Source organism: Anguilla rostrata, chromosome 6 (genome assembly GCF_018555375.3).
Source record: "Anguilla rostrata isolate EN2019 chromosome 6, ASM1855537v3, whole genome shotgun sequence".
NCBI classification, from domain to species: domain Eukaryota; kingdom Metazoa; phylum Chordata; class Actinopteri; order Anguilliformes; family Anguillidae; genus Anguilla; species Anguilla rostrata.
Window position 1 is genome coordinate 54,680,664 of NC_057938.1, and position 23,373 is coordinate 54,704,036.

General features: G+C 47.0%; 1 protein-coding gene across 1 annotated transcript in view; it reads left to right on the forward strand.

The window, feature by feature from the left end:
- otofa (otoferlin a) overlaps positions 1–23,373 on the forward strand; it is a 92,610-nt gene that overhangs the window by 51,126 nt on the left and 18,111 nt on the right. The window contains 27 exon segments of the mRNA XM_064341256.1: positions 718–849; positions 1,049–1,111; positions 1,271–1,355; positions 1,628–1,787; positions 1,881–2,067; positions 2,820–2,960; positions 3,819–4,046; positions 6,178–6,286; positions 6,675–6,864; positions 8,730–8,850; positions 9,382–9,482; positions 9,719–9,809; positions 9,989–10,105; positions 10,460–10,612; positions 10,724–10,913; positions 11,701–11,825; positions 12,204–12,338; positions 16,613–16,774; positions 18,267–18,386; positions 18,529–18,690; positions 19,070–19,232; positions 20,534–20,676; positions 21,042–21,071; positions 21,257–21,385; positions 21,749–21,824; positions 22,601–22,719; positions 23,170–23,307. Coding sequence (XP_064197326.1) covers positions 718–849; positions 1,049–1,111; positions 1,271–1,355; positions 1,628–1,787; positions 1,881–2,067; positions 2,820–2,960; positions 3,819–4,046; positions 6,178–6,286; positions 6,675–6,864; positions 8,730–8,850; positions 9,382–9,482; positions 9,719–9,809; positions 9,989–10,105; positions 10,460–10,612; positions 10,724–10,913; positions 11,701–11,825; positions 12,204–12,338; positions 16,613–16,774; positions 18,267–18,386; positions 18,529–18,690; positions 19,070–19,232; positions 20,534–20,676; positions 21,042–21,071; positions 21,257–21,385; positions 21,749–21,824; positions 22,601–22,719; positions 23,170–23,307 — 3,570 coding nt within the window.

The window sequence follows — 23,373 nt, forward strand, 5'->3', positions numbered from 1 at the left end:
TCAGCCTCCACTCTCCCGAGTTTCAGATTTCAGACCCTGGGAAATTGAACGGCACAAAATGTGATGCTCCTGTGTACTGCCGGTATAGATTTGGATGAGAGTTAGTTATTAGCGTAATGGTAAAGTGGGAAATGGACCGTGACGCTATGGAAGATTGGTATGATGAGCTAGAAAGTTGAATTCTGTACGCAGGGTTTTTCATTTTCGGTTCTTTTCTGTGATGACCCAGATTCCTCCAGACTTGACCTGACACAGGGATAAGTTCAGTCGAAATGATAGATTATAGACCAACTGAGAGGGGATGAATATGTGTGCGTTTTGTTCTGAACCTTTCGTTCATTTTCTGTCTAAATATGCGCTGTTTGAATTGTTTTAAATCGTATAACTGGCTATACAAGGATGGGCTCCCACTAATGAGTCTGGTTCCTCCCGAAATTTTTTCCCATTTGCCACCCTAGGGTTTTTTTTGCCACTGTCACCCTGCTTGCTTTGTGAGCAGATTCCGTGAAAGTTGATTGTATTTATGTAAAGCACATTGAATTGCACATGTGTATGAAATGCACTCTATAAATAAATAAATAAATAAATAAAGCTGTTGTGCCAAATATTTTGTAAAATGCACAATATAACCATTTCTGTTTGAGTTGAACATTTGAAGTCTCATATGTTGTGCTCAGAAGGTTTGCTCCGTCGAATTCAATCTCGCATTTTCCCCAGATCAGCGTGACAGTGATCGAGGCCCGTCAGCTGGTGGGCCTGAACATGGACCCGGTGGTCTGCGTGGAGATTGGGGAGGAGAAGAAGCACACCTCCATGAAGGAGTCGACAAACTGCCCCTACTACAACGAGGTGAACCTCCATTGTCACGGCTTCTGTGAATTAAATGAGAGAAAAAAGAAACATTTTTATGGTCAACATGTCAACACATCGTTGATTATAACTGGAAGGTTGCAGGTTTGAATCCCTGCTGGGGCACTGCTGCCGTACCCTTGGACGAGGGACTGTGCCTGCTCTGCTGACGTCTTGCTCCTTCTCTTTCCCCCTTCAGTACTTCGTCTTCGACTTCCACGTGCCCCCTGACGTCATGTTTGACAAGATCTTGAAGTTGTCCGTGAGTCCCGTTCTCTACCTTGTGAAATCGATTAACACCACCATCCCCATACGGCCAAGCTCCACCATCCTCACCCTCACCCTCAACTGCCATTCTCTGTATTTTCACACAAACTCCTTTTGAAAGTGCGACCTTTGACCTTTGACCTCTGTCCGCCAGGTGATCCATTCTAAAAACCTCCTGCGCAGCGGGACCCTCGTCGGCACGTTCAAGCTGGACGTCGGCACCGTCTACTCGCAGCCTGGTACGAATCGCATGCATCCGGAAGTTTCCATTGTCCGCAAGCCTTTTCCCCTGCATGTAATGGATTCCCCTAACAATCCTGATGCCAGAGAGCCGGCTGGTTTTTCTCCACTTATTCGATCAATCAATCAGTATGATCAATGGCTGCTAATTTTAAGATGAAAACCAAAGCTGGCTTCTCCAGTGGCTCTCCAAGACCACGATGTGGGGTCCTGTCACAACTTTTCGGCCGTGTGTTGACTGTGTGCCTCCACCTCCACCTGTCCTGTGCAGAACACCAGTTCTACCACAAATGGGCCATGCTCTCCGACCCCGATGACATCACCGCCGGGTGCAAAGGCTACGTGAAGTGCGACGTGGCGGTGGTGGGGAAGGGCGACAACATCAAAACGCCGCACAAGGCCAACGAGACGGACGAGGACGACATAGAGGGGTAAAAATACATCGCTGGATTGATTGATTGATTGACTGATTGGCTGACTGTGCGACCTCCCAACATGATTGGATGCCCCTGTGGCGATTTCAGGAACTTGCTGTTGCCCGAGGGGGTCCCGTCCGAAAGACAGTGGGCACGCTTCTATGTGAAGATCTTCCGAGCGGAGGGACTGCCCAAAATGAACACCAGCATCATGGCCAACGTGAAGAAGGCCTTCATCGGAGAGAACAAAGACCTGGTGGACCCCTACGTCCAAGTGATTTTCGCTGGGCAGAAGGTGGGTGGAGTCGACTGGCTCTGTGGCGTCTCAGACTTTGGCCTTGGGAGCATTCTGGCTGTGACTGGCATCACAGCCAGCGGCAACACAGAAACACACACAGAACTGACCCAGACCTGTCCCAGAACTGGCCCAGAACTGGCCCAGAACTGGCCCAGACCTGTCCCAGACCTGTCCCACAACCAGGCCTAAACCTGAGCCAGAAATGACTCCAAACCAGATCATAATAAATTTTGAGCTGACCAGAACCAGACCTGAAACTGACTCAAAACCAAGCCCAAACTGGCCCAGAACCAATCCAGAATATAAATAGCTTTCACTGGAGTATTGAATAGAATCTTTACTCTGTACCTACCGCCAAAAAACGCCATAAAGTGTTTGTGATATAAAGACAAAGCTGTGATTCAGCTTTTTCTTCCCCTAACATCTGCCCATTAAACAGACTCTGAGCATTTAAACGCAATTAATTCCCAAATTTCCTGTTTCAGGCCCCATTGAACAGCTAATTGTGCAGAATCGGTGAAGTCAGACACCTGCCTGTGCTGCCGATTTGTTTCAGGAGGCAAAAAATGAGTTTAAATGGCTGACAGGCACAGCTTTGCTCGCACCCCACAGCTCGTATGGGACGGAGCGTGGGTCAACCTGCAGTGATCAGTGGCCAATCAGCACAATTACAGCATATTGGGAGAGAGAGAAACAAAATGGAGGATAAAAATAATTTTTAAATGGAGTGACGTGCGCTTCGTACGCAGGGGAAGACCTCGGTCCAGAAGAGCAGCTACGAGCCCGTGTGGAACGAGCAGATCGTCTTCACCGAGATGTTCCCGCCGCTCTGCAAGCGCATGAAGATCCAGATCCGAGACTCCGAGCAAGGTCGCAGACGACGCGCCAAGGTCGAACGCCTTCGATCGGACTCATCAAATAATACAGCAGCGACAAAGGTCAACGCACTTTACCGCTTGTTTGCATTCGTGATTTGAGCAATCGGGATGTGGCAGTTGGAAACAGATTCTTGTGCTGTCTTCAAACCCCCATCCCCACTCCCTTTCTGTCTATAACTGGGAAAAATACGCTTTAATAAAGCAAAGAAAAACCAGTGAAATACTCTTTTTTTTTCAGCCTTTTTTCTGTTAGTGTAGGGTTGTGGCAGGTAGCTTATCAAAATGTAAGTTTGCCGCCATTTTTCAATGAGCATGTGGCATTAACATCTCTAAACTGCTCCCAGGACTTCTGAATCCAACAGCACTTTTTACACCTCATTTGAACATAAATTACACAAATGTCAACCCGAATGTCTGGCAACGTTGAGTTATGATCAAGACCTAATGCGGCTTTTAGAAGGTGTATCCTACAGGAGGGATTTAGAGGGATTTTGGAAAGTCTTGAGGCCTAGCAGTGGAGAAGAAAACAGGCGAGTGGTCATAGCTTCCACAATAAGGCCTTTGCCTCAACCTGACCTGGTTATGAATGCGTGCCTGTGAAGGTGTGATGAAGTGGCGACGTATGGGGTGGGATGGGATGATGGGGTGACATAGCTCAGGAGGTAAGAGCGGTTGTCTGGCAGTCGGAGGGTTGCTGGTTCGATCCCCGCTCTGGGCGTGTCGAAGTGTCCCTGAGCAAGACACTGAACCCCTGACTGCTCTGGTGAATGAGAGGCATCATTTGTAAAGCGCTTTGGATAAAAGCGCTATATAAATGCAGTCCATTTACCATTTACCAAGTGGCTCTGATTGGTCCACGCACTTTGACGGACAGGCTTCCTCCCGACGATGGGTCCCGCCTGGGTGAACATGTACGGCTCCACGCGGAACTACACCCTGATGGACGAGCACCAGGACCTGAACGAGGGCCTCGGGGAGGGCGTGTCCTTCCGGGCCCGGCTGCTCGTCAGCATCGCCGTGGAGATCCTGGACACCGCCTCCGCCGAGATCGTCAGCTCCACCGAGGTGCAGGTGGAGGGCGTGCCCAACATCTCCGAGGTACGGCCCGCCCCCTCCCCTCGCTGATTCTGGAGCGGGACTCCCCCCCCCCCCCCAGTCTTTGTCTAAACTGGTGCTTCTCGAAGTGGGCGGGGCACACACGGGGACAACAGGGAGATGGGGTGAGGGTTGGAAAAAAAAAGGCCATTAGAAGCCAATCAGAAAATAGCATCCAAGCGGAGGCAGAGCTGTGAAGGAGGAGGACGGGGGGGCTTAAAAATAAAGTTTGAAGAAAAAGAAAAAGTTTGAGAACCAGTGGTCTAAATTAAGACTGAGAGCCCCCTGGATGAATATTTTAACTGATTTTCTCTTCTAACCGAAAGAGGACTTTGGATTTTCTTGATTGAATCTCTGTGATATGCAGGAGAAATTTCATTAACCTCAGTGGCTCAGTTAACCCGTTAAGGGGTGTACTGTATGAAAAATGGAAAATTTTGGAAGGGGCTTCAGCTCGTTCCGTCCCCCCCCCCCCCCCCACAGCTGTAACGGTCTTGCGTCAGCTCGTGTTTCTTCAGAATAAGTGAGTAAGTGTCAGCGTTGGAGTGTGGAAGCGAGCCCTGCTGGTCTTGGTTCGCCCGTTGTAGAGAAAGCCGCCGCCGCCTCAATTATTGATGTCCGGATCTTTCCGCCGGTGGTGCCGCGATCGAGCCCCAGCCAGCATGGGGGCATGTGACAGCTGAACTCTGTGTGTCTGTCAGGAGGGGGGGGTGAGATATTGACAATAGAACAGGGGGGGCCGGATGTTGACAATAGAAGGAGGGGGGGTGGTAGACAGTGCAATGTTCCATTATTGGTTCCTAAACTTCAAAACGGTGGTGGGGGGGGGAGGGGGGGTGGAGGTGTGAGAGGGGAGAAGGGGGGGGGACTGACACTTTAAATCTTCAGATGGCTGTAAAAGCTTGAAAACACTCCGGGGGACCCCTGAGAATTTTTCGACGAACGTGTTCCGCTTTGGGCCCAAAATGTATAATCACAGGAGATGATAATTCTGCTCTGAACACTGGGGGAAACTAATGGTTCTTTTAAAACTGTCAGGAGTAACGGCAGTAACTTTGAAAGGGTTTTTCCGCTGAAGCTTTTCAAATCATTTTTTGGCCCAAGGCTGGGATGTTTCCTTTCTGCAAATCAGCGTGATGAATGTATTCATAAATGTGCCCCACACTAAACGGATACTGCTTTATAATTTTACGTTTTGTAAGGAGTGCATAACATTCAGCTGGTTGGTAGACAAAGTAAAGGTAGAAAACAAATTAAATTTTTTATATTACCATTTTGCAATCATCCATTCATGTTATAGCTGTTTTGACTTGTTGTGATTAGTAATTACCTTTGGAGAGATACATTATTATAGATTTAATAGCCGAGGTTTTCCTATTGCTATTCCTTTTATAAAAGAAAGGCATACATATTGCAGTCACCGTAAATGATTAAAGAGGAAGTGTGGATTTTCATATCCCGGACATTAATAAATAAAATATTTTGGAACTAGCCGCGAGTTTGACGGCTAATGTGACGGCAATTATTAAATAATAGACGCAAGTGTCTTGTCTCACATAATTTAGATATTTTAATAATTTTGCGAACAGCACCCTGGAGTAAGGCAGACCTAAAACTCATATTCCTCTCCACAGGCAAGGAGCAGTTTAAGCTCAGCTACAGCGCCTCAGGCAGAGTTATCTTCAGTAATAACCGCATCATTAACAGTAATAAATTTCCTTACTTCGCAGTTTTAATGTTCATCTTTTTTACATTGGCCAATATTGTCGCATGTGACCAACATCAGGTACTGTAAGTTATGTTCATTAATCTCCAGTTGCAGGTCTAGCAGCCTGTTCCCAGAGGAAGTGTAGAGGTGTGGAATGTTGAGCTGTTATTCGAGTTGAAGTTCTGGCTGTCAGATGTGTTGGATGGGTTGGTTTGTTTATTGTCCTGCAGTAATATGTGTTTGTGTGCGTGTACGTGTGGTGTGTGTGTGTGTGTGTTCTGTTTGTGTGTGTGTGGTGTGTGTGTGTGTGTGTGTATCTGTGTGTGTGTCTGTGTGTGTGTGTGTTTGTGTGTACGTGTGTGTGTGTGTGTGTGTGTGTGTGTATCTGTGTGTGTGTCTTGTGTGTGTGTGTTTCCTGTTTTGCAGTCGGCTGCTGGGAAAATCGAGGAGTTCTTTCTGTTTGGGGCCTTTCTGGAAGCCACTATGATTGATAGGAAGATCGGAGACAAGCCGATCAACTTTGAAGTTACAATAGGTGGGCAAATTGTAAAACACAGTATGTGTGCGTGTGTAAAGATAAAAGAGGTGTAGATAAGACACAGCAAAAGTGTTGATTTGAAGTTAATGTACGTTTTCACAATTTTATCAGATTTGTGTTTAAGGTTAAACTAGGTGGCTAAATTTAATGAAAGTAAATTGAAAGATTAAAATTTTGATTATGTGCGCTGATTCGATATATTGAAAATTACTTGGGTGAAAGTTATATATTGTATTATATATTGTGTTATATATTATATACACGAGGAGGCAAGTTTTTATTTAAATTACATTTTTTATTGTTCTGTGGAAGTTCATAATTACTGTATGAGAATAAACATCACTGTCTTTGCTTACATTTCTTGTAAACTTCTGTTGAACTTCAGGTAACTATGGTAACCAGATCGATGGGGTGAGCAAGCCAGCCTTGTCTAAAAAGAAGAAGAAAGATGGTGATGACAGTGAGGAAGAGGAGTCGGAGCTGATCCAGAACTCCAGCGATGAAGAGGCCGATGACGATGGGGACCTGATGTCCGTCTCCTCCACCCCGCCCATGAAGCCCGTCATCACAGACAGGTCCGACCCAGAACCCGCCCAGAACCAGAACCTGAGCGAGAACTCACCCTAAACCACACCTAGACCCGACCAAGGACTGACCCAGAACCCACCCAGAACCAGAACCTGAGCGAGAACTCACCCTAAACCACACCTAGACCCGACCAAGGACTGACCCAGAACCCACCCAGAACCAGAACCTGAGCGAGAACTCACCCTAAAACACACCTAGACCCGAGCAAGGACTGACCTGGAACTGACCCATAACTGACAGATGTGACTCGGTTTCAGCTAAGCACTAATCCGGAATTGACCAGAATCAGACCCTGGGGCTGAACACAGACCGACTCAGAACAGACTTGGAACCGACTCAGAACCAGCCCAGAACTGACTCACTACCCACTGTAGTAAACAGCCAATGGGGGGAGATCCTTACATAAACCAGAAAGATTATCAAATGTGTAAAAACACTCACATTTCCTGCTACCTCGATGTTTCTCCCACCCCCAGGCCGCCCCTTAGGGCATAATGAGTGTTGTAATATTCGGAGGGGGGGGGTCTTAGTGCTGGATATGTGCCTGTTTGAGTGATCCTGTCTGGCAGTCCCACGCAGTGCATTAGCCCCGAGGTGCTTCGATGCCCGTAAGGCTTTCCTTTCTAACCAGCATCTGTCTGATTCAGCTAATCACCGCCTGCATTGAGCTAGTTTAGCGTCTGTCTGACGCATTGAAAGGGGGTTTTAACATCCGGCTGCGTTCAGCTGATTTAGCATCCGTGCACAGCTCCTGAGCGTGTTGCCGAATTCGGGGGGAGACGGGGTGAGGTGTTCTAACGTGGTCCTCTGGGACCCCGTCCCGCTCAGTGTCCGTGCCGCAGGCGAGGGAAGCCGCTTTGTGAAACAGAACCCGCAAAACGGAAACGCCGCGTGGTCTCTGGGGAGCGGCGTCACAAGAGCCAGCGAAATTATCAGACTCATCCTTTTTTATCTGTGTGTGTGGTGTGTGTTTGTGCGTGTGCGTGTGTGCACACACACACAATGTGAACTGGATGCTTGTGTGTGTGTGTGTGTGTGTGTGTGTGTGTGCGCGTGTTCTTGTGCGTGCATGTGTATATGTGTGTGCGTGTATGCATGTGTGCATGCGTGTGTGTGTGTGTGTGTGTGTGTGTGCGTGTGTCTGCTTCATCCTTTGCATCCCTCCACCTCTCTGACAGACCTGTCTCTCTGTAGCTGTTCCCCCTGTGTGTGGCTGTGCTTTGGCTCCGGGTTTGTACTCCGGTGACACTGCAGTGTGCAGCTTCATTAGCTTCCTGTAGAGCCTAAACCTTTTTTTAGGTCTTTAAATTAAATATAACCACAACAACAAAAAACAAAAAGCCAGGCCACCAAGGCTGGGGGCCAGGGGGGATGGAGGGGGTGGATTCAGGCCAGCACACAGAAAATAATGAGCACCACAGGAACACCGACTGAAACGAGAGCAAAAAACACGAAAACAGGTCACAAACCCAGAACCTCGCGGCTAATGACCATGCGGCTAAACCCGGCAGATGGCGGTGGGCACGACTAAGGCTCACGGCCCGAGGCTCAGCCGTTCAGCCGGGGCTAAATCCCGGCCTGTCGCGACCTTGCCATTCACGCCCCTCCAAGTTTCCTCTCCAAACTTTTTATGGCTGGATCGAAACAGCGGGGCCAGCCCTACAAACGCGAATGTCTGTGACTGACTGACTGACTGACTGAGTGAGTGATGAAGTTAACCATTGTCGGCAAGTACCATGGGCGCCAAGTTATGATGTTACACCATTGGTCGGCCAGACATAAGTGTTTAGTGAACTGGTCTTGTTTTGTTGTTAAAACACTGTACCATGCCTGTCCCCCCCCCTTCCCCCAGGAATTACTTCCACCTGCCGTACTTTGAGAAGAAGCCCTGCATCTACATCAAGAGCTGGTGGCAGGACCAGAGGAGACGGCTGTACAACGCCAACATCATGGACAAGATGGCCGACAAACTGGTCAGCCCAACCCCCCCCCCCCGGGCCGGAGTCAAATACTGTTTCATAAAACACCTGAACCTTTTAGGCACTAGCTAAAACTTGCAAAAGATTATTTCTGACAACTTTAAAAGAAACTTCTGTTTTAGCCAATAATTCCTTCATGATTTTTTCACTGTAGGTTTTGGTCAGTGAAAATTCCAAAGCATCTGCAATTTTCTGAATTTCATGAGCATCTAAAGGGTTAAAGGTTTCCTAATGTGTAGTTGACCTAGATCTGTAATGTCACTGACACTGAAGTCAATTTGTTTGGTCCGGCGGAGCAGGAAGGATATTTAATTTAATTAATTTAAATTAAGACGGACTCTGATGCATTGACTTGGTCTTGGTGCCAACCCAGAAAGCCCCATCACTGCAGCGGTCGGCTGTGTGAGAGTGGAAATTAATGCAGACGGGCGGGTAATGCAGTGATGGCGGCCGTCAACGCCAACGCTGTTTCAAACTGCGCGTTGGTCGCGCGGCACGCTCCTGAACGCCGTCGTGTCATTACAGGAGGAGGGGCTGAACGACGTTCAGGAGATCATAAAGACGGAGAAGGCCTACCCTGAACGCAGGCTGCGCGGGGTCCTCGAGGAGCTCAGCATCGGCTGCAGGTGAGCGCAGGTGCCTTCTGGGATAGAACGGCAGTTACAGTTTGAATTCAAAAATCTTTTTTTTGTTTTTTTTAATCCAATTCTAGTTAAAGAGTTTTTTTTATAACCATTTGAAGAAGAATTTCTTTTTCACGATTACAAGTCAGTGTGCTAGAATTCATTGGCGTCGGTGTCCTTGACCACACAAAAATAAATAATTTCACAGTAACCATGGTAACTCCAATTTTTTTCTGCAGTCGATTTGTGACCCTGGCTAACAAAGACCAGAACCAGGCGGGCAGAACCAAGCTGGACCGAGAGCGCCTGAAATCATGCATGAGAGAAGTGGTGAGACTAGCAAAGACCTGTACAGGCTGTTACTACGATAATACGCCTGTTCACAATCGCACTTACATTTTTAACAGCCATGCTAGTTCTCCAGAGCTAAACTTGACAACATTGAGCTTACCCACAGGAGCTCTGCAGTGGCATGTGGACTCTTACCTGTTTACCTGTCCTCTCCGCAGGAAAACATGGGTCAGCAGGCAAAGATCATTCGCTCTCAGGTGAAGAGGAACACGGTGCGGGACAAACTCAAACTGGTTCACAACTTCCTGCAGAAGCTGCGCTTCCTGGCAGATGAGGTAAAACAGGAAAGAAATGTACTGCAATATATTTAAATAGAAAATGTACTACATACTGTAGCTCAAAGGAAGTAGAAAACCCTCGTGTTAAGACATGCTGTTACCTGTGGAATAATTAAATTTTTCTGAATATGCCCTTACGGAAACAAGAGAAAATATATTTCACCATTTCACCATATATGAGCAAATGTATAAACTTCTGCTGCTTATCGATAACTCATGTCATATTTTTTTAATGCATTCATCTTAAATGTATTTTATATATTTGCATTAAGAAATATGTGACATTTTTTGGCCCCAAATTCAGTGAGCGTTTGTCAGATCTGCCTCACGGTTAAATCTTTCCGTGTCCAGCCCCAGCACAGCATCCCGGACGTGTTCATCTGGATGATGAGCAACAACAAGCGGGTGGCCTACGCCCGCGTCCCCTCCAAGGACATCCTGTACTCCATCGTGGACGAGGAGAGCGGGAAGGACTGCGGGAAGGTCAAGGCCGTCTTCCTCAGGGTGCGTTTACCGCCGTTACAATACCGCCATCGCAGTACGGGCATTCATTAGCAGACGCTCTTATCCAGGGCGACTTACGCGACATTTTGCCGCCATTGTGTCGTTCTGCAGCTCCCCGGAAAGAAGGGCTTCGGTCAGGCGGGCTGGACGGTCCAGGCCAAGATGGAGATGTACCTGTGGCTGGGTCTGAACAAGCAGCGCAAGGACTTCCTGAGCGGCCTGCCCAGCGGCTTCCAGGAGGTCAAAGCCGCCAAGGGCCCCGGCCTGCAGTCCGTGCCCCCCATCAGCCTCGTCTACAACAGTGAGTGGAGCCGCGCTCTCAGCTACTACCGGTTTTAGCTGGTTCCTGCTGGTTCCGGCTGTTTCCGACTAGTTCCGGCAGGTTCTGGCTGGTTCTGACTGGTTCCAGCTGGTTCCTGCCGGTTTCAGCCAGTTCCGGCTGGTTCCGACTGTTTCCGGCTGGTTCTGGCTGGTTCTGACTGATTCTGGCTGGTTCCTGCCGGTTTCAGCCAGTTCCTCATTCCCGCCAAAACACAAGGAGAATCAGAATTGCGAGAACATCTTAGTGCAGGGATACTCAAATCTGGCCCTCGAGGCCAGCAGTGCTGCTGGTTTTCATTCTTCCCTGGGCTGATTTAAATCTAGGACACCAGGTGAGTTAAATCTCTGGCCAATCAGTGGCATTAGTCGACCAATTGACTATCTGGTAGAAAAAACAAGACGTAACACTGGCCTCGAGGGCCAGATCTGAGTATTCCTTGTCATGTTTGACATGCTCAATTGCTTGATTGACAGGGGACAAGTTGCCTTACATGGATAGATGATTGATATTCCAGCCAAAGCTGATGGCATGCCGATGTACATTTACTTACAAGAGCAGAGTTCTTCCCTCTGCTCCAGGAGGACCAATTTGTTGAAATCTCTCACTGTCTTGTCAAGCAGGATGTTACACATACTGTGCTCTGGGTGATTGCATTATCATGTACAGATGGTAAAACACATTTTGGATGAATGTTTCCTTTGGTAATTCGTAAATTGGAGGTTGAGGCTTGTCTGTGACGCTCGCCCCCCCCCCCCCCTGCCTGCAGTGAAGCAGGTGTTCCAGCTGAGGGCGCACATGTACCAGGCCCGCAGCCTGTTCGCCGCGGACAGCAGCGGCCTGTCGGACCCCTTCGCCCGCGTCTTCTTCTCCACCCACAGCCAGGTCACTGAGGTACGGGAAACCGCTCCGGCGGCGGCGGGAATCGCTATGGTTACGTTGGGAATTTTTATGGCTATGGCGGAAATTGCTATGGTTATGGCGGGAATCACTATGGTTACAGCGAGAATTGCTACGGCTACTCTTGTCTGTGACACTGGAAACTTGGCAAAAAAACTGAGATGATGCCAAAACCTTTATGTATGATTATAGGTCACGTTGTAATGAGTGGCCTTAAATTAAGCTAACAAATAAATTTTTTTGTTTTTCTTTGTTTTTGATTGATTGTGTCATATTGCTCTACCACCTCGCCACCCCACCCCATCCCTCCCTCCCCCACCCTTCTCCGGGGTGTGTCTGTCTGTCTGTCCGTCTGTCCGTCCGTCCCCCCAGGTGCTGAATGAGACCCTGTGCCCCACCTGGGACCAGCTGCTGGTGTTCGATAACGTGGAGCTTTTCGGGGAGGCCTGCGAGCTGCGGGACGACCCCCCCATCATCGTCGTGGAGATCTACGACCAGGACACTGTGGTGAGTGCCCCCGCCCTCTGTTAAACTTTTACATTCACAACCTGCACCTGACATGGGGGCCCAGAACTTTAAACATGCATGTATGCATCTTCAAATACTACACTACGGATACTATGATAAATGTTCTATTGTAAAAGAAATGTAACATTCTTTTTATTCTACTACTCCTCCCTTTATTCTGTATGTCTTGGTGTTAGTGTTAGTATTATGTTAGTACCTTCATTGATGTTGATATGCTTTTTTACCAATGGTAATAACCATGTTATTAACATAATAATAACATTAATTGCACAGAATGCATTTCTCCTTGAATATACATACATATGCTTATTAGATATTTGTAATTACGTTAATTATGTATCTTTGATGTATGCATACATACACTACATGGCCAAAAGTATGTGGACACCTCACATCCAACATCTTGTCCAAAATTATGGGCATTAATATGGAGTTGGTCCACCCTTTTCTGCTCTGACAATCTCCACTCTTCTGGGAAGGCTTTGTGCTAGATGTTTTCCCCAGTCAAGTTCTTCCACACCGTTCTCAACAAAACCATTTCTATATGGACCTTGCTGTGTGCCCGGGAGCATTGTCATGCTTAAACAGTAAAGGGCTTTCCCCCAAAATGTTGAGGAAGCACACAATCGTCTAGAATGTGGTTGCATGCTGTAGCAATTAGATTTGCCTTCGCTGGAACCAAGGGGCCTAGCCCAAACCGTGAAACTCTGCCCCAGACCAAAGGGTGTCCAGATAGTTCTGGTCATAAAGTGTGCACATATATTTGTGTGTATGCATCTCAACTCTCCTGAATTGTCCACGGTTCTGCTGTTGTTGCTTTTCTATGCTTTCCTTTAGCCCCTGTGAACTCATTAGTTTCCCTCGTGTAAAAACTGAAGACTTCACCAAAGAGCGATTCTGGGCGCTTGCTTGAGAATGTTTAATATCCATTTCGCTGAACTTTTTTTTTTCAGTCTCATTAAGTTGTTTTGCTTTCTCAATGTTTCTTCACTTGTGTGCGATTCCACTCAGTTTGTTTGTCTTCTGCTTTTTTTTTTTACAATGAAAAATGAGTTGAGACTTAGCTAATTGCCCTTAAAGTTTCAAAGGAGAAGTTTTGTCATGTTTTTTTAATCATTCTAAATTGTCGAGAACGTTGTAGCTGTTTTGAAAGTTAGTAACTGTGGCTGTGGAGGCAGTGAAAGCGGTCATTATTTCAATTTGGCTGCACGACTTCTTTTTATTATATAATCTAATGACAAATCAGGAACCATTACCGTTTGATTTAATCAAATTAAAGACCCAGGAGGCTATAAATCTTCAACTCCAAGTCCTCAGAACTTGCAAGGGTTATGAAACAACCGGTTAAAAGACAACGGTGATGCTATCAGTCTCTTCTTGGGGTGTTCATTTCACCCGCAAGAACCACTGACACTGCAAAAACTGTTCAAACTGTGTAATGAAAAAACCTGAACAATTAACTTGATGTGTGTCGCATTTCTCTGACCTGTGCATTTGTTCCTGTTTGAACTCTCCGTAAATCTGGACGTTAATGGGCTAAGTAGAGTGTGGATTGTGAAAGCTAGCAGTAGCCGACTCCTGTAGTTCTCCTGGACACTGTGTGTGTTGAGTGTGTAATGTGGCTCTGAGGAATGCAAGAGGCGGAATGTTCCGGAAACAATTCGCTCACGTCAACAAACTATGGCTGCCTTTTTTTTTTTTGAAAGGTATCCCTTTAGTATGGTTCTCAGAACACAAACTCACAGATTGTATATAAGAAGTAACTGTGCAGGCAGAGTATATGCAACTTTTGTTGTAAGTTCTGCTTCTACATAACAAAAGTGAATGTTTGGTAAGTAAATCAATCAGATGAATTGGGTGGAGTTCCCCAGTTGTTAATGGTCCCTGGTAAAGATGGAATGCTCTCTCTTTTTTTTTTTTACGAACGTTTGCCTGCAACAATGGCATTCATGTTTAATGAGCTCTGATTGGCTTGTCACACACCTGCCAATCACCTGATTAGAATGAGTTTGTGCCACAGCCAACCCCCAGGCTCAGAATCCACCAGCTCTGAGTTTCAGGTCCTCATTAGTGGCACACACAAAAAAAGAAGAATATAAAACAATATATATTATTTATTTATTTTTGCCTCACGTTTCACTGTCAGTGTGGCCAGTGGAGCTGAGATTTGAGTTCCCTGTCGTCTGAAATTTGGCGGAAAGCTGCATCACCCGCATAGCCCAGGCTTCACGACTTCAAGGCCGCCTGTCGCCGTGGGCGATGCGATCTCACGCCATCGCCTGAGCAACGCCGCGCTCTCCTCCTCCGGTGATTGACAGGTTTTCCTCTCAGGCCCCCGGATCCGTGAGCGAGCGGGGGAGGTGCCGCTTCCCGGTTTCCTCTCGTCGGGGAAACGCGGTGTAATCGCACTAATGCGGCGATGCGTCTGTCAGAGACCCACACGCGCACACTGCGGTTCGTGATAACACACTCTGACGCTGGCAACCAATTAAGGGGACAATTGCTGCATGTGGCGGCTTACTTACGACCTTTTTGGAACATTTTTTTCAAAATTCTAACTCGGTTTTATAGAATTTATTTTCAGTTACCAGCAGTGATTGTGACATCAGCATTAGTGTTTTCAGTTAAGAACATTCTTTTACCAGTAGTGATTGTGACATCAGCATTAGTGTTTTCAGTTTAGAACATTCTTTTACCAGTAGTGATTATGACATCAGCATTAGAGTGTTCAGTTAAGAACGTTCCATTGCCAGTAGTGATTGTGACATCAGCATTAGAATGTTCATTTAAAATGTTTTAATCACCTATTTTTGTGATCTCACGCCTTGAAGGGTTAAACCCAGTGACTCTGGGGGAGACAAGCTCCCTTTCCAATCTCAGGACATCCCTCTTGCATTCTCTCAGTTGCTCCATGTTTTGGTGATTTGATTGGTAGGTTGCCAAGATGCTTGACACCCAATGAACCACTTGCTGATAGAGCAACAGACCTGCTGCAACAGAAATAAAACATTTAAAAAAAACATTTGTGTGAACCATCTCTGAGCTTCTCTTGTCAGCTTCATTTCAAATTAAATTTCAGTAGATTTGACTGAATTACAAACTTAAGTTGAGTTTAGTTTTAAAATTAAGCACAGTTGTTTAGAAAGATGTGCAAAACCTGGCACTAAACAAGTTTCAGTACAAGTGCTGTGAATGGTATTATTTATTCTATGGGTAGTGCAATAATGACCGCAAATGAAGCTGCTTTTAAATTGTGAAAGAGTTCACTAATGTCGTAAAGGCGATTCTATTAATGCTATAATACTAAACTGTGGCATGTAGCAAGCCATTTATTGCTTTTAAATCACTACCAAGCACTGCAGGGTTTTTTTGTTGGAAACCAAGAAGCAGACTAGCATAATAATTGTATCGCATGCAATCAATGTAAAACATATTTCTATGAAATATAAAGGCTCTGAAAAATGGTTTCACAAATGTTTATCCATGATCTGAATGAAAAACATCCACGCCTGGCCTTGACATGCTGTAGCTCCTGTGGTACAGTGGTTATCCGTGTCTGTCTGCATCGCTTGTCTTTGACGGACTTGGACGTCCGAGATGTTTTAAAACCGTCGAAATCTTAAGATGCTTTATTATTAAAGCATACCATGTCTTTCCTTTGTTCCTTCCATGTTCTGCTGTTTCATTGCTTTATGGAATTAATGAAATATGCACATTTCTCTATCATTCAACAAAAATCATGTATTAATGTAGACCATGTACATTCCTTTGGTATTAATTAGGCTGTGTTAGTGTCAGTCAGTGTTTTACTATGTTTTTTTCAAGAAAAGCCTTTTTGAAGGTCAGTAATCTGTATTTTAAAACAATTTAATGCATATTACAAAATGAGTGGGCGGCACAAATATCTCAGAATGAATAACACGCACACCTCTAACTGAAATTTCACCGACTTCAGGTGCTAATGGGCACTCATTTTAAAATTCCAATGTTCTTTTAATTTAATGAATGCCACCCCCACATTTATAACTGCAAAAGAACATAGTTCTGTGTGCCAAGAAGGCACAATACACAACCTCAACAGTCTATCTGCAGATCAACACAGTGATCCCCACCAAAGGCTTTCCTTCCGTCTTCTTTCTGTGTGTGTGGTTTTTTTTAATTGTTTTTTTGTTTTTTGACATTTTGGTCTGAAATCTGTGACTCTCGTCATTTCCCTCGGTCTAACCGAGACTTCATGCAATCTTTTTTCGTAGGGCAAGGCGGAGTATATCGGCAGAACCTTCGCCAAGCCCGTCACCAAGATGGCGGACGAGCACTACGGCCCGCCCCGCTTCCCGCCGCAGCTGGAGTACTACCAGATCTACCGCGGGAACTACACGGCCGGCGACCTGCTGGCCGCCTTCGAACTGCTGCAGGTGAGCCAGAGAGGATCATGGGACGTTTAGCACTGCTCACAAACACGTGTTGCACACATACGCACACACTTACGCACGCATGGATGCATTCTTTTTACACTCGCATATTCTGTCATATATATTTACACATACACACACACACATGCACACTCTTTCACACACACACACACACACACACACACACACACAAGCCACACAGTGAAGGCAGTCTCTCAGGTATGGGCCCACTTCCTGATTTATGTAAATTTAAACTGAATATTTTCTTTTGTTGTTTTTTTTCCCCCTGCATTTTAAATGAGCCGTTTTATCATTCTGATTTCTCTTCTGAGAGAGTTAAAGAAACAAACTGCACAGAGCTGAAGAGGGTACTTTAAAAACAGCTGAGCCATCCTGTACGGACTTTACCGTGTGTTCTCTGATTCAGTAACCACATCTTCTCACTCCCGTCTGGGTCGGTGTGCGGTTGGGACGGGTGGCAAGAGGGGGGTCTTCTAAATGTCCGCTCTACTCCGAGCTCTCTTGAGTGTCTTCCATGATTCCTATCTCTCTCTATCTCTGTCCTCTCTCACTCTTTTCTCCTGTCCCCCTCTCTCTCTGTGTCTCCCTCTTTCCATCTCTCTTTTTCTTTCACTCTTTCTCTGTCTCTCTTTGTCACTCTCTCTGTCTCCCTCTCCCTCTTTCTGTCTCTCTCTCTCTATCTCTGTCTCTGTCCTCTCTCGCTCTTTTCTCCTGGCTCTCTCCCCCTCTCCTGTCCCATCTCCTCTTCCCTCACCCCCGCTGGTCAGATTCCTTACAGCGAGGAGGAGATTCGCAGGGCCTTGCTGGCAGTCAATGACTTTGCCGTGCCGCAGATCAAGGTGTGCCCCTTTCCACACTTCCCCTCTTCTTTTATTTCTCCCTCTTTCTTTCTCTCTCCTTCTCTCACGCATTCATTTTGTCGCCGTCTCCCTCCCGTTCACTAATCCGCACGTCTGACTTTTCTTTTGGCGGATATATTCGGACCGCCGTTAACAGTAAGTAAGAGTGAGGCTTCATGACCCCCGAAATGGGTGGAGCCATCCTCACGAGTTTTTGGTGCTACTGCAGAAAACCGAGTCTGTTGATTGGTTTATAACAAGTCTTGCCAGCAAGATTGACAGCATACATTGCTGTAGCTCCTCCCATTTATGGATTCCTGAATCCACTCCCTCCTCAACCCTCACTGCAAAAAAAAAAAGGCTGTTGCTTACTGACTTACCAATTCCCAGCCCAACCGAGCATGTCTGCATCCAGTTTGCACTGGAGTTACTTTTGTGTACTTTTATTATGCAAACAAAAGACAATTTAGCAAAAACTCTTTTGTGTTTAAGTTTTGGTTGCGTGGTGAAGTTTCTGAAACCTTCAACTCACAAAAACGTAATCCTAACCCTAACCCAAAGACATAAACGTAACTCCGTTAGTTTGGGGAACGTGGGAGTTTGGGGACAAGGTGACTGAGAAACGCTGCTTCCAGGTGGGCCTGGCCGGAAAGGCGGACCTGCCCCCCATCGACGGCCCGACGGATTCGGACCGAGGGCCCATCCTACCGGTCCCGCTCGGAATTCGGCCCGTCCTGAGCCGATACCGGATCGAGGTAGGACGCCTCTCTGAGACTTATCTCGTAATGTTGAGTACTTCCTGGACCCCCCGTCCTTCAACGAACTGTGTGCACCCCTCAAACCTGGTGCCTCTCCTCCCTGTCCTGGGCCGTCTGACGGGTCTCACCTGTGCTCCAGGTGCTGTTCTGGGGCCTTCGGGACCTGAAGCGGGTTAACCTGGCCCAGGTGGACCGGCCGCGGGTGGACATCGAGTGCGCCGGGAAGGGGGTGCAGTCCGCGCTCATTCAGAACTACAAGAAGAACCCCAATTTCAGCACCCTGGTCAAGTGGTTCGAGGTGGTGAGTGTGCTCAGTGTAACGGACGGGCTTCAGTTCATTGGACACAATGCTAAAGAACCAGCCAGCTCTCTCAAAGCTGTCTGCGTTGCCAGGCAACAGTTTTTTTAATGGCACTTTTATAACACGTTCACCGTAACCATACTTTGTGACTTCACCGGTTGTGTCGGCAGTCAACTTTCCCAGCATCCCTCAGTCTAACAGGCTTCTCACCTTCTGGGTGATCCAATGAATTTCTCCCTCCCCACCATTATATCTTGTGCTACCACTGGGGGTGAAATTGCAGGTGAAATTCGGCCATCTCTTTGTATGACCATCCCAGAATTAGAGACTTCCTGGGTATGTTACAGTATGTTAATTGTCGATGTGGCGCCCCCTACAGGACCTACCGGAGAATGAGCTTCTGCATCCTCCCCTCAACATTCGTGTGGTGGACTGCCGGGCGTTTGGGCGCTACACGCTGGTGGGGTCCCACGCTGTCACCACCCTCCGAAAGTTCATCTATACCCCACCAGACAAGAGCACCAACAACTGGGCCTCTACAGGTAAATCTCCCCTTAACGTCCCCCCTCAGGCAGATACCTCTCTCACCTGAAAATCTGTCCCCACTCAGTTAAATCTATCACCTGAAAATCTGTCCCCACTCAGTTAAATCTATCACCTGAAAATCTATGCTCACACGGGTGAATCTATCACCTGAAAATCTGTCCTCTGACAGGTAAATCTGTCACCTGAATATCTGTCCACAAGCAGGTAAATCTGTCGCCTGAAAATCTGTCCTCTGACAGGTAAATCTATCACCTGAATATCCGTCCTCAGACAGGTAAATCGATCCCCTGAGAATCTGTCCTCGGGCATCTATAACTTGTGAAACTCCCTTAATATGCTCGCTGGTTTTCAATGAATATCTGTCTGAAGTGAAGAGATGTCAGGCTGATACCAGGGATCCATAAACCGTGTTCCAGAGGGTCCTTATCTCGCTGGATTAAGCTCCTGGCCTCTCACCAAATCCCTCTGGCCTGTTTTAATCACCAAACCGAATCGACCGGAGATGGAGAGATAAAGCAGTGAAGCTGAGAAGTTTGTTGAGTTTAATCGGGTCGTTTGAAAGCTCAAAAAGAGTGTAAAAGCCTGCTTACTGCACAGGTTCTGTTTTTCTGGGGGGTACAATTGGCCGAGCTGTGTTTTTGGAAGGGTGTCCTCGATTTTTGGGGTTAGAAGAATTAGGCTTCATCTGGAGGAAATGTAGTTTTGGGGCAACAAGCTCTTTTACATTTCATAACTACACTACACAGCAGCACAAGCAAGGAAGCCTGCGTCAATCAAGCCAATCAAACTGGTGACCTCAGCGCGGCTAAAGTTTAAAGAATATGGGTTTGAAAAATGATACCGTATGTCAGTGCTCATTATTCCTGGTCCTGGTGGTCCGCAGGGTCTGTTGGTTTTTGTTCTTGCCTTAATATCAGCAACCAGTTCAGACCCAAGAAAACCAGGTGAGGTGAGTTAACTGTGTAATCGACTGCTTTAATTGAGTCGAATAATTAAGTGCGGATTAACAACGAAAAACCAGCAGACCCTGCGGCCCTCCAGGACCAGGGATGAAGATCGCTGTTGTGTATTTATTCTCAACTCTAGCGCTGACTTCGTCTTCCTCTGAAAGTTTACCTGAAGTTTCTGAATTTCCTACTGCCTCCTTCAGTCTTTCACTCTGTCTGTCCTCTCTCTGTCTGTCTTCTCCTACCACCCCCCCTCCTTTCCCCATGCTGGACTGTCCTCTCCCAACGTCTGTCCCGTCCCGTCCTGTCCGTCCGTCTGTCCGTCCCGTATCCGTGCTCCCGACCTCCAGCCAGACTGCTGAACAGCTGCATGGTGCTCGCCAATGGGACGTCCCACTCTCGCACCCTCTCTGCCCCCACAGGGGACATAGTGGTCAACATGGAGCCGGACGCCCCCGTCAAGAAGATGGAGACCGTGGTCAAGATGGACGCTGTAAGCCTGTGGATTTGTGCCAATTTCTGTCAAAACCTGCAACTTGTTATGATTTATGATGTGTGTGTGTGTGGGATATTTACAAAAATGTGTGCTGCTGCTTGAGAGCTAGCTGGCAGCATCTGATGACGTCATCACTGGATGTTGTCACTGGGTGATGTCACTGGATGATGTCACTGTCATTTCCTGAGTCTTGTGGGCTCATTTTGAGCGACGTGAGAATAAAACAGGTGGTTTACTTCCTAGAATTGTCTTGTCTTACCTAGTTTCCTTTGTTGTGTAAATGTGTTGTTCTTGTTGTTTTTGTTTTATTTCATTTGGTGTTTTAATTTTTATTTTTTTGTTCTGTGACCCCTCCTTCCTAGACTTCTGATGCTGTTGTTAAAATCGATGTGGTAAGTCCCAGCATCATCAAACCAGTGAGTTATTTTTAAATATACGCCACATTCTGTTTATTCACATCGTTGATAAAAGATCAAAAACCAAAATCAGCAGCTTAGGCCCCGTGAGAAGGTTACGAAAATGCCACGCGCGTTTTTAAATTACCGAACTGAAATCCGAAATCTCCTCCTCGTCGCAGAATGAAGAAGAGAAAGAAAAGAAGAAGAAGAAGAAAAAGAAGGGCGAGGAGGTGGAGGAGGAGGAGCAAGACGAGAGCACGCTGGACTGGTGGTCCAAATACTTTGCCTCCATCGAGACCCTGATGGAGGTGAGGGACGTCGATCATCCTCACAGACGTGGGGTCCACATTGCAGTTTTGTATTCCTAGTGTATCGCTCTGGTCTCCTAGCCCTGAATACCATTTTGTATCTTGCCTTTTTCTTATTTTATCTTTGTTTTATGATCTCTGTGGAACACTTCCTGCTTTTTTTTTTTTTGCTTTACCCTATGAAAAAGTGCCATAACAAATTGTTTTATTGTTTTATTTATTATTACCTGTAACCTAAATCAAACCAGCAGTATTTATACTTCAGACGTGTATATCTAAATAATGGTGCATCTGGCTGCATTCATTCCTTATCAAAGAGGCGTTAATGGTTCTGAACACGCGCGTCTGTTTTTTTTTCCCAAGATGCTCCGGGCACAGGAAGCAGCTCAGGTGGAAGCCGAGGAGAAGGAGGATCTAGAGATCGCGGCAGAGAGCACAGGTAACCCCCCCCCCCCCCGAACCCCACCCCAGCAAGCGATGTCTTTGTCTTTGGCTAATGTGTATCTGTGCGTGTGTCCCACCTCACTGTACGAAGCTGCTACTGAGCACGTGCACATTCACCTCCTTCTCTTTCAGTCCCTCTCACTTATGAGTACATGAGTACATGAAGACATGAATTCACTCACAAACTTCCATACCGTGGTCCTACCTGTTCCATATTGGCATGAAAGTTAGCCATTCCACCAAAAACAAAACAATTTCTTTCTACATTTTTATAGACTATCGAAACCATACTATTTAAATTGGTTTCGACCTGGTTAATGAGTTTCTGCTGTGTTTGCCATGGAGAAAGGAGAAAAGCATACAAAAAGCTTTATAAATCAGTAACCCTCTAACCTCATCATAATGATAAACATTTTTCGTAAATATTAAAATCGTATTAAGCCTGTGTGAGATTAACTTTCGCACGATGTATCCATGTTTGTCCTGCTCCTTCGTTGGAATCTGTTGGTCGTCTGGGAGACCGGTCGTCCGGGGCGACCGCATGACTGACATGTTCTCTGAAGGCCTCTGCTGGTTCCGCTGATGGCCAGGGGGGTTGAGATCTTCAACCGGCAACTTTCATGTGGAATTCATGTCTGGAGTGGGTTTTGTGTCCCCCACCTTCCGACCCCCACCCCTCACCCCTACCCTTCCCTACCTCCCCCACACGACCCCCCCCCCCCCTCCCGCCCCCCCACTCAGAGATGAAAGCTGATGACTCTCCTATGAAAGGCTCTAAGGGTAAAGAGAAGGCCCGGGACAAGGCCCGGGGCTGGAAGGACAGGAAGAAGGTTCAGGCCGCCGACGCCGCGGAGAAGAAGCAGAACAAGCCCCGAGTGGACGAGCTGCTGGTACGTCTGTGCCTTCACATACCTTTAACCGTCTCTCTCTCTCTCTTTGTCTTTCTCACCCTCTCTCACTCTCCCTTTCTTTCCCCACCCTCTTTCAAATTCAAATTAATTCCTTCTCTCTCTCTCTCTCTCTCTCTCTCTCTCTCCCTCTCTGTCTCCATCTCTCTCCTCTCTCTCTTCTTCTCTTTCCCTGTCTCTCTCTCCTTCTCTCTCCCTTTCTCTCTCTCTCTCCTTCGTCCTCTCTCTCTCTCCCCACCCTCTTTCAAATTCAGATTCATTCTTTCTCTCTCCCCATTTGTCTTTCTCTCTCTCTCTAACTCCACCCTCTTTCTCTCTCTCTCTCTCTTTCTCTCCTCCCACCCTATTTTTCTCTTCCTCTGTCTTTCTTCATGCAGTCTTTTTTTTGTAATTGTTTCTCCCCCCGTTTCCTCCCCCCTCGTTGGTGTGCAGGTGTACAACAAAGAGCTGGAGCAGGAGTACGGGAACTTCGAGGACTGGCTGCACACCTTCAGCCTGTTCCGCGGGAAGGCCGGGGACGACGACGACCAGAGCGTGGCGGACGACGACCGGATCGTCGGCCGGTACAAGGTGCGCGGGGCGGGGCGGGGCGGGGTGGAGCGGGGCTGGGTGGGGCAGTGGGGCGGGGCAGTGGTA